Source organism: Leuciscus leuciscus (genome assembly GCF_965113295.1).
Source record: "Leuciscus leuciscus genome assembly, chromosome: 3".
Classification (NCBI taxonomy): Eukaryota; Metazoa; Chordata; class Actinopteri; order Cypriniformes; family Leuciscidae; genus Leuciscus; species Leuciscus leuciscus.
Window position 1 is genome coordinate 656,300 of NC_138727.1, and position 16,257 is coordinate 672,556.

General features: G+C 39.6%; 2 protein-coding genes across 2 annotated transcripts in view; one reads left to right on the plus strand and one right to left on the minus strand.

The window, feature by feature from the left end:
• The window catches only part of grtp1a (growth hormone regulated TBC protein 1a), a 39,974-nt gene that overhangs the window by 12,589 nt on the left and 11,128 nt on the right, over positions 1-16,257 (minus strand). The window lies entirely within an intron of this gene.
• The window catches only part of LOC309494661 (uncharacterized protein), a gene marked incomplete at both ends in the record, with an annotated part of 17,846 nt that continues 2,032 nt past the window's right edge, over positions 444-16,257 (plus strand). Inside the window, 3 exons of the mRNA XM_082164075.1 lie at positions 444-508; positions 15,429-15,736; positions 16,112-16,257. The exon at positions 16,112-16,257 is cut by the window's right edge and continues 485 nt beyond it. Coding sequence (XP_082020201.1) covers positions 444-508; positions 15,429-15,736; positions 16,112-16,257 — 519 coding nt within the window. The remainder of the gene's footprint in view (positions 509-15,428; positions 15,737-16,111) is intronic.

Genomic DNA, 16,257 nt, shown 5'->3' on the forward strand with positions numbered 1-16,257 from the left:
TAGGCTCTATCCCAGTTCCAGAAGGACCCTTCAAACATCTAGTGATGGAGTATGTGGACATGATAAAATCAGTAAGAGGAAAAAGATACAGATACAGTTTTCATTGATAGATTTAGCATATGGGTCGAAGCAGAACCCTCAGCAGACCAAGGAGCAGAAACTGATAAAAAATGTAACCAAAGAAGTCATCCCAAGATTTGGCATACCATCTCAGATTAGCTCTGACAATCAACAAAACAATTAAGACTAAGATCAAGCCTTAGGCCTTAGGAATGGATGCCTTAGGCCATCAGCTAAAATACACCAGCAAAATGACATGGCAAAACAGACAAGCTCTGAATTGGCTACTGGCAGGAAAAGGAGGGGTATGTGTGATGTTGGGAATTGACTGTTGAACCTTTATTCCAAATAATACAGTCTCTGATTGAGCTTTTACTAAGGCCATGAAGAAGCTGAAGGAACTGAGACAAGAGGTCGATGAAAATGATGGAAAGAATGGTTCATTAAGGTGGGCATAATAATAGCCGTGGGTGTTGTTGTTCTTCTTTTGTTGTTCTGTTGTGTTGTGCCTTTCCTCAGATCCATGCTAGCCAACGCAGCTGCCAAGCAGATGATCAATGTGGTGGTAGGACCAGGGCCGGTTCTAGACATTAGGAGGCCCTAGGCAAAATTCAAGTTGGAGGCCCCCCCACCCCCAATAAAAAAACACTTGAAACAAATATGATTCCTAACCTTTTTATTTATACAACATTTAATTTTAAAAGCAGTATATTTTTACTTACACAGTACATAAGTTTGGACACATTACTATTTTTAATGTTTTTGAAAGAAGTCTCTTATGCTCATCAAGCCTGGATTTATTTGATCAAAAATACAGAAAAATAATATAGTGAAATATTATAAAAATTTTAAATAATGGTTTTCTATTTTACTATACTTTATATTTCTGTGATGCAAAGCTGAATTTAGTGTCACGTGATCCTTCAGAAAACTTTCTAATATTCTGATTTATTATCAAATGTTAGAAATGGTGCTTAAAGGAGAAGTTCACTTTTAAAATGAAAATTCTGTCATCATATACTCACCCTCATGTTGTTTCAAACCTGTATGAATTTCTTTCTTCTGCTGAACACAAAGGAAGATATTTAGAAGAATGTCAGTAACCAGACAGTTTTTGGGTCCCATTGACTTCCATAGTAGGAAAAAAAATATACTATGGAAGTCAATGGGACCCAAAAACTGTCTGGTTACTGACATTCTTCTAAATATCTTCCTTTGTGTTCAGCAGAAGAAAGAAATTTATACAGGTTTGAAACAACATGAGGGTGAGTATATGATGACAGAATTTTCATTTTAAAAGTGAACTTCTCCTTTAATATTTATTTTATAACCTGTGATACTTTTTTCAGGATTTTTGATTATTAAAAAGTTGTTTTAAAAAAGTCTTCACTATCACTTTTTATATATTTAACACATCCTTGCTGAATATTCCAGTTTTTTTCTGTATTTTTGATCAAATAAATGCAGGCTTGTAGAGCATAATAATAAACTTCTTTCAAAAACATAAAAAATAGTAATGGGTCCAGACTTTTACCGGTACTGTATGTACATATTAATCAAACTTTATCTAAGGTAATCTCTTTTTTGTTTAATGAAGATGTTATTGTTGTTGTTGTTATTTTGCTGTTTTATTCAATTTATTCACAGTTCCAGAATCCCACTTCAGTAGATGAGCATAAGTGCTTTTATATTGCATTGCTACCTTAAATATGCTATACACAAATCAAGTGGAAGAGAAAGACACGATCGCTACTGAGCAGAAAAAAAATATATAAACTGATATTATTGGCGTAATGTCAGGGTATAATCTAATCATCAGCAGCATTTAGAAGATAGACCCATAGATATGAGATCCTTTATTTGAAACATTTAAAAAATTTGTAGTGTGTTGGCTTTTTAACTTAGAATACAGACGTCTTGTCTTTTAATTTTGTAACTTTTTTACTAGTCAGCTCCCGACGCGATGTTATTCATTGTACGCGCAAATTCAAAGCGTCGCGTCTGGGCACGTTAATGACGCTCGCGCTCTTTTAAACTCGTAATAAAGCGGTGAATGATTTTTCCAGAAATTACGCTGATCTACAGTATTTAGAATACATTGCAATCACTCCAAAATAGATGACGACAACTCACACACCTGCATTATGAGCTGTGCTTCTTTGTGTGTTTATTAGGCTTTTGCCTCGCAGCACCTGATGGATGCGTTCGTTACACATACTTTCAGAAGCCGGCACCCGCTTTGTAACGGACACATTAATTGGTTTAACTGCAGTAATGTAACAGTCTATGGTTAAGATAAACATCGTCACTATTTTTAGTTAATTAATAAATATTGAAATAAATTGTAGATAGGACATTTGTAAAAAATATATATATATTTTTTTTTTTGTCCCTCTGTCTGGGCCCCATCCCGCCAATCGGGCCCTAGGCACGTGCCTAGTTTGCCTTTGCGTTAATCCGGCTCTGGGTAGGACCATTGGGAATGGACACTGGATGCTACAACTCAAGAGTGCATTCCATTGGCCCAGGCATGGATGAGCTGGATGACTTTTTATAAGGGTCTGGATGAATGGAAAAGGGCACTTTATTACTTTTAAAACATTTTTTACTTTGTTTCTGGTAGGAGAGGGAGGTAGCCCCACTGTGTATTTTATTTTGGGGTAAAATAGATAGACTAATTAGATAATGGGTAGAGTAGGAAGTTAGTAGAGGGGTTTTCTGCATTTCTTTGTTCTTTTCATAAGGGCCCTTTTCCTGAGAATATTTACTCATATAATCTCTCGAATATACTTGACCTATCCTACTGAAAATGTGTTTAAATATAATCACACCAGCTGCTCACTTAAATAATAAATTATGTGCATGAGAGGGGACGACAGAAGGTTTAAAGCAGGTCATTGCCCGTGGTACGAGGTAATGCAACCAGACATAAAGGGAAAAGATAAGAATGTTTTTATTACTAATAATCACTTTATTCACTTTTTATATTTTGAGACTGGAACATGTATATAGTTATAGTGCAAAAGAGGAATTATTTGCAAAAGCGGTCATCGACTGTTGAAGAAACAAGAGCTGACTCAACTGGTGGTTTAAAAACCCGCTGTCTGCTCCAACACCAGATAGCGCCCTAGGCAGGACCAGGGCACCTCCGGCAACGATGGAGCAACCCAGATAGCACTCCAGGCCACCGGAAGCGCCTGTGCAGTACCTCTGGCACCGCAGTACCTCTGGCACCGCAGTACCTCTGGCACCGATGGATAGAGACTAAACCCCAAGTTTATACAACAAGATGGATTGAAAGTATTGAAAGCATGATGTTTGAAATAACACATCCTTTAAAATTATGATTTGATAGGAAGGTGAGATCTTTTACTCCACTCTAGCCAAGTAGGGGTGGAGATGTTTGGTCTCATTCTTCCTCCAGAGTGTACCTTTGTGATGGGGGTCTGTTGATAAAAGATGGATGGTCTATATCAGTGTTTCTCAACCTCTCCTGCAGGGACCCCCTGACAGGCCATGTTTCTGTTTTAACCCTGAAATGGCACACCTGATTCAATTAATGAGTATTTATTAGAGTAGGAAGAGTAGGAATTAGTCAATTAATCAATTAGTCAACTACTCATTAAGCCTTTAATTAATTGAATCAGGTGTGCCATTTCAGGGTTAAAACAGAAACATGGCCTGTCAGGGGGTCCCTGCAGGAGAGGTTGAGAACCACTGGTCTATATTGACCATATTGGATAGGTAATGGAAGAGAAGTACCCTACTCATGAAGATGCATTCTGGGAAGTAATAGTTGAAAGTGGGACTAGAATTAGTCCCAAAGGGGGGATGTGTTGGAGAATTTTCTTTGTCTCATCTCTGTCACACATGAATCCTATTCAAATGCATGATATGAATATTAGGGAAACTAGGCCTAAGATATGGGAGGCCAAAAAGCAGGGGAAACGAAGACCTAAAATCATGGGAAACAGAGAGAACAGGTCAAAGGGGACAAAATGATGGGAAACACTGAACCTGTCAAAAGTGTTTACGAGGAAAAGGTTGTGTGAGGACAGGATAAAAACTGGGTGAAAGGTAGTCTAAGGACAAGAGTGGAAAAGTACCCAAAAAACCATATATGAAATCATATTTAAAAAAGCGCATGCGCCAGTATGGCCACCAATAGAAATTGGACATTAATGCAGGTGTTTCTAATCGTGGCGACGTGACGAGGAGGAGCAAAGAGAAAAAGATAACTATGTTAACGCTAATTGGACACCAAGTGAGGAAATTGGACACCAAGGGATGAGAAAAAAGGTATAAGATCTGAGAGAAAACCATTGTAAAATTAGATGTCCGGATGGCCAGCCGGCGTCTCACTTTGTTGTTTGTACAATAAAGTTTATTCTTCTGGGACCTGAAACTTCGACTCTGAAAGATTTCTTCAGACATTGAAGACCTGAACCAAAGATAGAGAATTGGCCACAACAACACACACACACACACACAGAACCACCGTCAGAACACACACACACACACACACACACACACACACAGAACCACCGTCAGAACACACACACACACACACACACACACACACACACACACACACACAGAACCACCGTCAGAACACACACACACACACACACACACACACACAGAGAACCACCGTCAGAACACACACACACACACACACACACACAGAACCACCGTCAGAACACACACACACACACACACACACACACACACACACACAGAGAACCACCGTCAGAACACACACACACAGAGAACCACCATCAGAACACACACACACACACACACACACACACACACACAGAACCACCGTCAGGACACACACACACACACACACACACACAGAACCACCGTAAGGACACACACACACACACACACACACAGAACCACCGTCAGGACACACACACACACACACACACACACACACACACACACAGAACCACCGTCAGAACACACACACACACACACACACACACACACACATAACCACCGTCAGAACACACACACACACACACACACACACACACACACACACAGAACCACCGTCAGAACACACACACACACACAGAACCACCGTCACAGAACCACCATCAGAACATACACACACACAGAACCACCGTCAGAACACACACACACACACACACACACACACACACACAGAACCACCGTCAGAACACACACACACACACACACAGAACCGCCGTCAGGACACACACACACACACACACAGAACCACCGTCAGAACACACACACACACACACAGAACCACCGTCAGAACACACACACACACACACACACACACACACACACACACACACAGAACCGCCGTCAGGACACACACACACACAGAACCACCGCCAGGACACACACACCCCTTACGAAAAAAAGTATACTATAAGTTCATTTTATGAAGTATACTTGAGTAATGTTCAAGTATATTTTTAAGTATACTTTATGTAGTAAGTATACTAATGTCAATATGTACTAGTAGTAAACTTGTAAGTGTACTATTTTAATACCGCTTGGGACTAAATTGGCCCACTTGAAGTATATAAAAGTATATGTTTAAGTGTACTATAAGTGTAACAGTAGTAAACTTTAAGTGCACAACTAGTTCATAATTATGTTTCTCATTTGTACTGCAAGTGAACTTATGAGTATACTAGTAGTTTACTATTTTAATACTTGTAGCAACTTTGAAGTATACTCTCAGTAAACTACTAGTTTAGTAGTTTTATACTACAAGTTTTCTTTTAATGTACTCTCAGTAAACTACTAGTTTTTTATACTTGAAAAATACCTTTAACTCTACTTTAATTTTAAAAACATTTTATTAGCTTCATGCATCCTTTTTATCAACACTTGAATGTCAGTAAGTTTCATAAAGAAAGGCAACATTTTAAACAAAATAGTTGAGAAAATCACATTTTTGTCAAAGACTACGCCTTGATCAGATCCAGAACGATGATCAAAACACAGGTGGAGTAGATCGAGTCCAACACCCCCAAAGCTTCACAGTCGTTTTCTCTTCATGGGTTAGGCCTACGCTTCATTTCATTTTGGAAACATTAAGCAGTTTTGATTTACAAGCTGTTTAATGTTTGATATTACATTATTTTACATTTGAGTGAGCAATCTTCTATCACTTGTTTCAGCTTCTTCTCCTGTGTTTTGATCCGGAGAATCTGTACTAGAAGATGTGTCACAGCGCCCCCTACCGTATAACAGTGAAAACATGGATAGCTGGAAAATTCAGTCAATGGTGGGGAAAAGTTTAATTAAAGTAAATATGTACACTACCAGTGGACTAGCCTACACAAAAATTCAGATACGCAGAATTAGAAACATATCTGTTTTATATCAATATTTTAATCAATATTTTCAAACAAAGTTTCATAAGACTGTATATGAAAAACGATGTAAAAAAAAGTATATTTAATAGGCTACTACTCAATCAAAAGAGTTAACACAATTACAAGCCAAGTATACTTTGAATAATTACAATTTTAAGTATATCTCGATCAAAAGATTGAGTACAAGTATAGGCCAAATATACTTGGACTTTTCTCTCAGTATAAGTCAAGTACACTTAAGTGTAATTAAGTATATTTTTGAGAAGTATATAAAATGTAGACTGAAAGTATGCTTTCTTCTTTTTAGTTGAAAAGAAGTATACTAATAGAACACTTGAATAAACTTATTTTCCATGCTTATTTTATTTACTCTATAAGCTATTCCACCCGAAAGTTTACTATATAAAGCTGAACATGTTAGTTTATAAGACGGGGTGTAATATTATGTTTTTAAAAAAGTATTTAATAAGCTACTCAATCAAAATAGTAAACACAAGTACAAGCCAAGAATACTTAGAATACTTAATTATACTTTTAAGTATATCTCGATCAACAAGTATAGGCCAAATATTTTTTATTTTTTATTTTTTTTTTATTTATCCTTTATTTAACCAGGAAAAGCCCATTGAGATTAAAAATCTCTTTTGCAAGGGAGACCTGGCCAAGATAGGCAGCAGAATTACATCACATCATTACATACGTACAAGACACACACAAAAAAACATGAAAATAAAAACAAATAAATTAATAGAAACAGTTTGAAAGCCAATTATGCACTTACAATGAAATCTCAATTAAAACATTGACATGTAAGGGAGTCCAACTCAAAACATCTCATTCTTAACTTAAAAACACTCAAAGGAATCAATTTACTAAGTTTTAAGTTGTTCTGCAGCAAATTCCATGTTAAGGGAGCAGAATAAACAAAGGCCTTTTTACCCAGCTCAGTTCTAACATGTGGGACAGAAAGCAAAACAACAGCCTGAGAACGGAGAGAATAATGACTAGCACTTTTTTTCATAAGAAGTGAACATAAATAGGATGGAAGCACACCAAGAATAGCCTTATATATAAATGTATACCAATGACAAAGCCTCCGTGTGGCCAGAGCAGACCACCCTACACGAGAGTACAGCTCACAGTGATGGCTGCGAGCTTTACAATTAGTAATAAATCTCAGCGATGCATGATAGGCTGCGTCAATCATATGAAGGCATTGAGCAGATGAATGCATATATAATATATCACCATAGTCCAGCACAGATAAAAAAGTTGATGCCACTAACCGTTTTTTAACATTAAAAGAAAAGCACAGCTTATTTCGAAAGTAAAAACCCAATTTTAGCCTCAACTTTCTCACTAGACAGTGAACATGAGGCTTAAATGATAGGCAATCATCAATAACAATACCAAGATACTTATAGGTTGTAACAATCTGTATTTCACGTCCGTCAAGAGTAATCACTGAGGGAACATTCAGTGGTCTATTCCGAGGGCCCGTGAAAAGCATACATTTGGTTTTGTCTGCATTAAGCACAAGTTTCAGCTGTAGCAAAGTGTTTTGGACCACAGTGAAGGCAATCTGTAAATGTGCAATGGCTTGTTTAAGAGAGGGTGCACAGCAGTAAATAACTGTGTCATCTGCATAAAAATGAAAGTTTGCATCAGACACATGCCGATTAAGATTATTTATATAAATAGTAAATAAAAGAGGGCCTAACACAGAGCCTTGTGGAACCCCTTTAAGGATTGGTAAAATACCAGATTGAACACCATCATGCTTAATACACTGGGTTCTATCACTAAGATAGTTTGAGAACCAAGAGACAGTATTCTCTGAAAACCCCGAATTAAGAAGCCTAATCTTTAAAACATCATGATCAACCGTGTCAAAAGCTTTTGACAAATCAATAAAAAGTGATGCACAGTGCTGCTTCTTGTCACGAGCAACAGAGATGTCATTTATCACCTTCATTGCAGCTGTGATGGTACTATGTTTTTTTCTAAAACCTGACTGAAATGGGGATAAAATGTCCTGTACATGCAAGAAGTCTTTCATCTGATCACTCACCAGGGATTCAAGCGTTTTGGCCAAAACAGACAACTTAGAAATTGGCCTGTAATTATTTAAATTTGACGGGTCACCCCCTTTCAATAATGGACAAACAAATGCAGATTTCCATATTTTGGGAATAGTGTTGCTCTCTAAAGTAAGATTAAAAAGGTATGTTAGAGGCTGTGCTACACAATCAGCAGCTATTTTTAAGAAGTAAGGCTCTATAAGATCAGGTCCTGGAGGTTTTTCAGGAGCCAGCCCTTTTAGGGCTTTTTGAACGTCAGCCACTAAAAATGGAGTGAAATTAAAGACACTTGTAGAGACTGGTACATCTCCACAAGGTGTCACAGTATAAGGACAAGCAGTTTCAAACAAAGAACCAGACTGAATAAAATGCTCATTAAAATGGTTCAATATCTCCAGCTTGTCATGAACTACTACAGACTCTTTCATAATAAAAGAAGGAACATTAATACTATCTTTGTTTAAAGAAAGTAATTTTATAGCCTTCCAAAATTTTCTGGGATCATTTAAGGTGTTAGTAGTGGCTGACAGATAAAAGTCAGATTTTGCTTTCTTAATAAAAGAAGAACCTTTATTTCTTAACTGCCTAAAAACAAGCCAATCAGACGAAGAGCCCGTTTTTCTTGCTTTGGCCCAAGCTAAATTGCGGTCATGAAGAATATCTCCAAGCTCAGAGGAAAACCAGGGATTATCCCGCCCCTTTACTCTGAATCTCTTTAGTGGGGCGTGTCTATTTATTACTTGTAAAAAACTATCCCGGAAAAAGATCCAGGCTGACTCCACATCGGGAATCAGCTCTATTCTACTCCAATCACAATTAAACAAATCATGGCAAAAGCCCTGTTCATTAAATTTTTTGAGATTCCTCTTACATATTACGCGAGGTTTATATTTAGGCATCTTAGTATTCCTTACAGCAGCAACAACGCAGTGGTCACTTAGGTCATTGCAAAAAACACCAACAGCAGAAAATTTGTGCGGAACATTAGTCAAAATTAAATCAATTAAGGTGGATTTCTCATGACACTTAAAATTTAAACGAGTGGGAGAATTGATTAACTGTGTAAAATTGACAGAATCACAAAATGACTTAAATTCATCTGAACAAGATTTCAGCCAGTCCCAGTTTAGATCACCTGCTAAAATAATTTCAGAATAGTCCAATCTGGATAAGAGTTGAATAAGAGTCTGCAATGCAGTACTCAAGGCAGAAGGAGGCCTATAACACCCAACAACAGTAACATAAAGGCCCTTGGCCAACTCCACATTCACTGCCAAAAATTCCAGCTGCTTACCGATTGATTCTGAATAGACTAACTTCACATTAAATTTAGATTTGACATAAATAGCAACCCCACCACCCTTCCTTAGTCTGTCAGCACGAAACACATTATAACCACCCATTCCAACATCCATATCAGTGATTGATTTTGTCAGCCAGGTTTCAGATAGCACAACAATATCTGCATCTGTTAAATTCACCCAAATTCTAAGCAGATCCATTTTGGGTAACAAACTGCGAACATTAAGGTGAATTACACTCAAACCAGACATAGATTTCACATCAGATGGCAATGGAATACACTGCAACTCAGGGCCTGGATTTGGCTGCACATTGCCAGATAAAAGCAACAATAAAAATATTAACCATCTCTGTTTACCATCAGTATATGAAGAATCTGTAGAGTTTTTAAAATGAGAGTCCCAGTAATGTCTGTCATCAAATGCAAAATAGTCATTTAAAATCAAAAGACTTTGAAGCTGAAGAATATCTCTGGGTAGAAACCAGGCTAAATTTAAGTCCTCTGCCAACTCTTTTGGCATTTGAGGGGAATGCACAAAGGCTGAACAGTTGAATTCATAGGCTATGTCCAAAGAGCCACAAATGTTGTAAGATGTACTCACCCAGTATAAATCACTTGATCTTAGATTCTGCAAAAACAATGAACAAAGCAGCATTGAGAGAAGAGCCATGTTAGCAGAAGATGTTAGCAAAACCAGGAGGAGCTGACAGGGCCACAGGATCCACGCAGAGCCTGGAGATGTTAGCTGGGCTGCTAAGGCCTAGAGAAGCTAGCAGAACCTCAAGATCCAAGTAAAGCCTGGAAAGGCTAACAGGACCTCAGGATCCAAACAGAGCCTAGGACGGTAGCTGGGCTGCTAGGGCCTGGAGCCTGAAGATGGTAGCTGGGCTGGAGCTGGGCTAGAGAAGGAAGATGGTAGCTAGGCTGCTAGGGCCTGGAGCCTAGAGATGGTAGCTGGGCTGCTAAGGCCTGGAGAGTCTAACAGGGCCTCAAAATCCAAGTAGAGCCTGGAGATGGAAGCTGGGCTGCTAGGGCATGGAGAGGCTAGGAGGGCCTCAGTATCCAAGCAGAGCCTGGAGATGGTAGCTGGGGTGCTAGGGCCTGGAGCCTAGAGATGGTAGCTGGACTGCTAGGGCCTAGAGAGGCTAACAGGGCCTCAGGATCCAATTAGAGCCTGGAGATGGAAGCTTTTCTGCAGCAAAGTAGTCCATAATCCAATAAAAAATTATTTCATCTAAAAACCAGAAAGCTCACTCATGGAATCTGCAAAAAATTTTACTCCAAATATGAGCATAAAAGCAAACAAATGAGTATAGATAAGGGGACAAACACACATCAGACCATACATGCCGCCATCTTGGATTTACTTGTGATAAAAAAAGGTAATATACTTAGACTTTTCTGTCAGTATAAGTCAAGTATACTTCAGTGCAATTTGAAGTATATTTCTGAGAAGTACATAAAGTATATTTCTGAGAGGTATATAAAAAGTAGACTGAAAGTATACTTTCTTATTTTTAGTTTAAAAGAAGTATACTAATAGAACACTTGAATAAACTTCTTTTTCGTAAGGGACACACAGAACCACCGTCAGAACACACACACACACACACACACACACACACACACACACAGAGAGAGAACCACCGTCAGAACACACACACACACACACAGAACCACCGTCAGAACACACACACACACACACACACAGAACCACCATCAGAACACACACACACCCACACACACCCACACACAGAACCACCGTCGGAACACACACACACACACACACACACACACACACACACACACACACACACACACACAGAACCACCGTCAGAACACACACAGAGAACCACCGTCAGAACACACACACAGAACCACCATCAGAACACACACACAGAACCACCGTCAGAACACACAGACAGAACCACCGTCAGAACACACACACAGAACCACCATCAGAACACACAGACAGAACCACCGTCAGAACACACACACACACACACACACACAGAACCACCGTCAGAACACACACACAGAACCACCGTCAGAACACACACACACACACACACACACAGAACCACCGTCAGAACACACACACACACACACACACACACAGAACCACCGTCAGAACACACACACACACACACACACACACACACACAGAACCACCGTCAGAACACACACACACACAGAACCACCGTCAGAACACACACACAGAACCACCGTCAGAACACACACACACACACACACACACACACACACACACACAGAACCACCGTCAGAACACACACACACACACACACAGAACCACCGTCAGAACACACACACAGAACCACCGTCAGAACACACACCCACTGAACCAATGTCAATCTCAAGTTTATTTCTATAGCACAGTTTAAAACAACTTAGAGTTGACCAAAGTGCTTTACACAACTACAAATTATAACACAATTCACAAAAAGAACAAACAAAGACAATAAAAGAGATTCTATTAATCACTATAATACATAAAAAGCCAAAGAAAACAGATGAGTTTTTAGCTTAGATTTAAAATCATAGAGTGTTTGAGCAGTTCTAATACACAGTGGCTATTCCACAGTTTGGGGGCAATAACAGAGAAAGCCCGATCCCCTCTCATGTTTAGTCTTGCCCTAGGAACAGTCAGCAGCCTACGATCTGAAGATCTGAGGGATCTCGATGGCTTGTGTATGGACAAAAGGCTTGACAAATAAGTAGGTGCCAGTCCGTTTAAGGATTTAAAACCCAATAAAAGGATTTTAAAATCAATTCTATAATGAACAGGAAGCCAATGAAGAGACATTAAAGTTAGGGTAATATGTTCACGCTTATGTACACCCAACAAAAGTCTAGCCGCAGAGTTTTGCACCATTTGAAGTCGAGAAATAGATCGTTGGTTTATTCCTACATAGAGAGAATTGCAATAATCAAGTCGGGTAGAGACAAATGCATGAATTACCTAAGGGAGAGCCAAGGCTTAACTTTTGCCAAAACTCTTAGATGGTAGAAGCTGAGTTTAACACTAACTGAGTTTATCTGCTTGTCAAATTTAAGGGAGCCATCAAATAAAACACCTACGTTTTTTTACACACGGTTTATAAAAGCCAAGATAACTGCTCCAAATTAAGATTATGAGCATCACACCCATCAGAGGGCCTAAACACGACAACCTCTGTTTTGGATTCATTTAAATTAAAAAGGTTTAGAGACATCCAACGTTTTAGGTCAGTTAGGCAATCCAATAAAGGTTGTAGTGCATTTGAATCATTCAGTTTCATTGGCAGATATATTTGGGAGTCATCTGCAAAACAGTGGAAAGAAACACCACGTTTCCTAAAGATGGTGCCTAATGGAAGCATATACAGAGAAAAAAGAATGGGACCTAGAATAGAGCCCTGAGGAACACCAAACATAAGAGGAGCTGCAGCAGATGAAAACTCTCCAAGACAAACAGAAAAGCTTCTGTTCGACAGAAAGGAATTTAACACTGTGGAGGAATCAAAGGAAATGCTCTTAAATGGTTCAAGGCAGGAGATGAGGATATTATGGTCTAATAACACAAGACTAGCATGATCACCTGAGTCCACAGTTAAAAGAATGTCATTTAAAACTTTCAACAGAGCAGACTCTGTGCTGTGATATTTCCTAAAACCTGCCTGAAATGTTTCAAAAATGTGATTCGTGTTGAAATATCTCTATTTTCTATTTTCTCTATGATTTTCGAAATAAAAGGTAGTTTGGAAATTGGAAGTCGGAAGAATCTAGATTTGGATTCTTAATAAGAGGTTGGACAACAGCATGTTTCAAACCCTCTGGCATAGTCCCTACGATAAGGCACTTATTAATTATGGACCATAAACTAGGTCCGACAGTATCTAAAACTTGTTTAAAAAGGTATGTAGGAATCTTGTGGGAGGCTTTAACTGACCACTTCTTGGAGGGTTTCAGAGGAAATGGGGTCAAACTGGGCTAAAACACTGGAACAATAATGGAGTCAGATGGATCAAACAATGGTGTTTGAATATGTGATCTAATATTTGCAATCTTGTCTATAAAGAAATTTAAAAAATGATCACAAAGTGTTTGTGACGAATTTGGGAGAACAACCGAAGAGGGATTTATAACAGAGTTAATTGTAGAAAATAAAAATGTTGGCCTATGACAATTTTTTGTAATGACCTAGGCTCTGAAAAACATTTAGTCCTAGCGGCTTTTACTGCTTTTTGAAAGGTTGACAGTGAATCTCTTAACATTTCAAGACACCTGGAGCTTGTCTTTTTTCCACCTCCGTTCCGCACTTCTGCAGGTCTGTCTGTACACTATCATTTAACCAAGGCTCTGATTTTGGTTTAACAGTTTTCTGTTTTAGGGATCAATATTGTCCAGAATATTTATACAGGTAGAATTGAATAGAGTAAGATGTTCTTCAGCACTCAATGCCTCTAACGGACCTTCTAAATTGCAAGACTTAGATGCCTCTTTAAAGGCTGCGGAAAAAACTGCCCCGGTGTCAGCACTAATTTTCCGAGACCATTTTGTAAAGGTCTGAGGGTTTACAGATGGACAACAGAGAGAGGTTGTAAATATTACAGGTTTGTGGTCCGTAAAACTGGCATCACAAGTGTCAATATCATAGATGGATAAGCAATAAGACAACATAAGACTAGCTGTTGTTTCACTAGCTGTTCAAACCCAAAAGAATCAACAAGAGTTAAAAAGTATTTTGCCAAAGAGTTCGAAGGAACAACATACGTGTATATTTAATCCTCCTAGGATTAAAAGTCTATCGTCGTTCTGGATAATATCTCCCAGAAAGGCAGCAAAATCATCAATGCAGTCTTTGTTTGGTTTAGGAGGTCGGTACACCACCGCTATCATCACGGGCTTAGGCAAGTCCATTATTAGAACTTGGAACTCAAAACTGAGATAGGTATCCCTTGTTTGAACACAGCATCTACATTTTTGCTTTAAAATTGATGCTAGACCTCCACCCTGTCCCGTAGACCGAGGGGTGTTAAAAAGCCATCCTTCGTCATCTCCATGGTGAGTTTCCCGGCGCAGCAATTAAAAATTTTGATGATTCCCTCCACCTCAACGAACACGCAGCAGTCGTTGACAGAAGCTATTAGCAAAGTGTGTTGGAAGCACAGGCCAAATTCACTCATGCCGTAATTCCAGGGAGCGCCTGGATATAGAACAATCGTAGTTTCGTTCAAATGCCCTCACATCCAGCCGAACCTGGGTCGCAGACCAATCAGCCAGGCGGGACTTTAGAGCAACTAAAATACCCCCGCGCTTTCCTCGTCTTCTGCGGCGTTATCGTCGATGCACAGCATTGGGCTGTCGAAGTAGAAAAGCCGAAACAGACGACAACACGGGAGGGGATACAGGCGTGAATTGTCCCAGTCGGGACTAGACAGCTCTTTGAAGATAAGCTGAATATTTAGAAGGGTTTGACGATTGTACGTCAGCAAAGTTGAGATGTTTGGAATTAAAAGCAGAAATAGAAACAGCAACAAAGCACACATACTAGGACACAGACACAGACGGCCTGTCACACACACCGGCGCCATCTTGTGTGTGTAATTGATTCAGACGTCAGAACCACTGTCAGAACACACACACAGAAACAGAACCACCGTCAGAACACACACACACACCGGACCACCATGACAACACACAGAAACAGAACCACCGTCAGAACACACACACACACAGAAACAGAACCACCGTCAGAACACACACACACACACACACACACACAGAACCACCATCAGAACACACAGAAACAGAACCACCGTCAGAACACACACACACACACACACACACAGACCCACCATCAGAACACACAGAAACAGAACCACCGTCAGAACACACACACACACACACACACACACACACACGTACACACACACACACACAGAACCACCGTCAGAACACACAGAAACAGAACCACCGTCAGAACACACACACACACACAGAACCACCGTCAGAACACACAGAAACAGAACCACCACCACCGTCAGAACACACACACACACACACACACACACACACACAGAGAACCACCGTCAGAACACACAGAAACAGAACCACCGTCAGAAAACACACACACACACACAGAACCACCGTCAGAACACACAGAAACAGAACCACCGTCAGAACACACAGAAACAGAACCACCGTCAGAACACACAGAAACAGAACCACCGTCAGAACACACACACACAGAACCACCGTCAGAACACACACACACACACACACACACACGTAGACAGAGCCACCGTCAGAACACACAGAAACAGAACCACTGTCAGAACACACACACACACACAGAACCACCGTCAGAACACACAGAAACAGAACCACCGTCAGAACACACAGAAACAGAACCACCGTCAGAACACACACACACACAGAACCA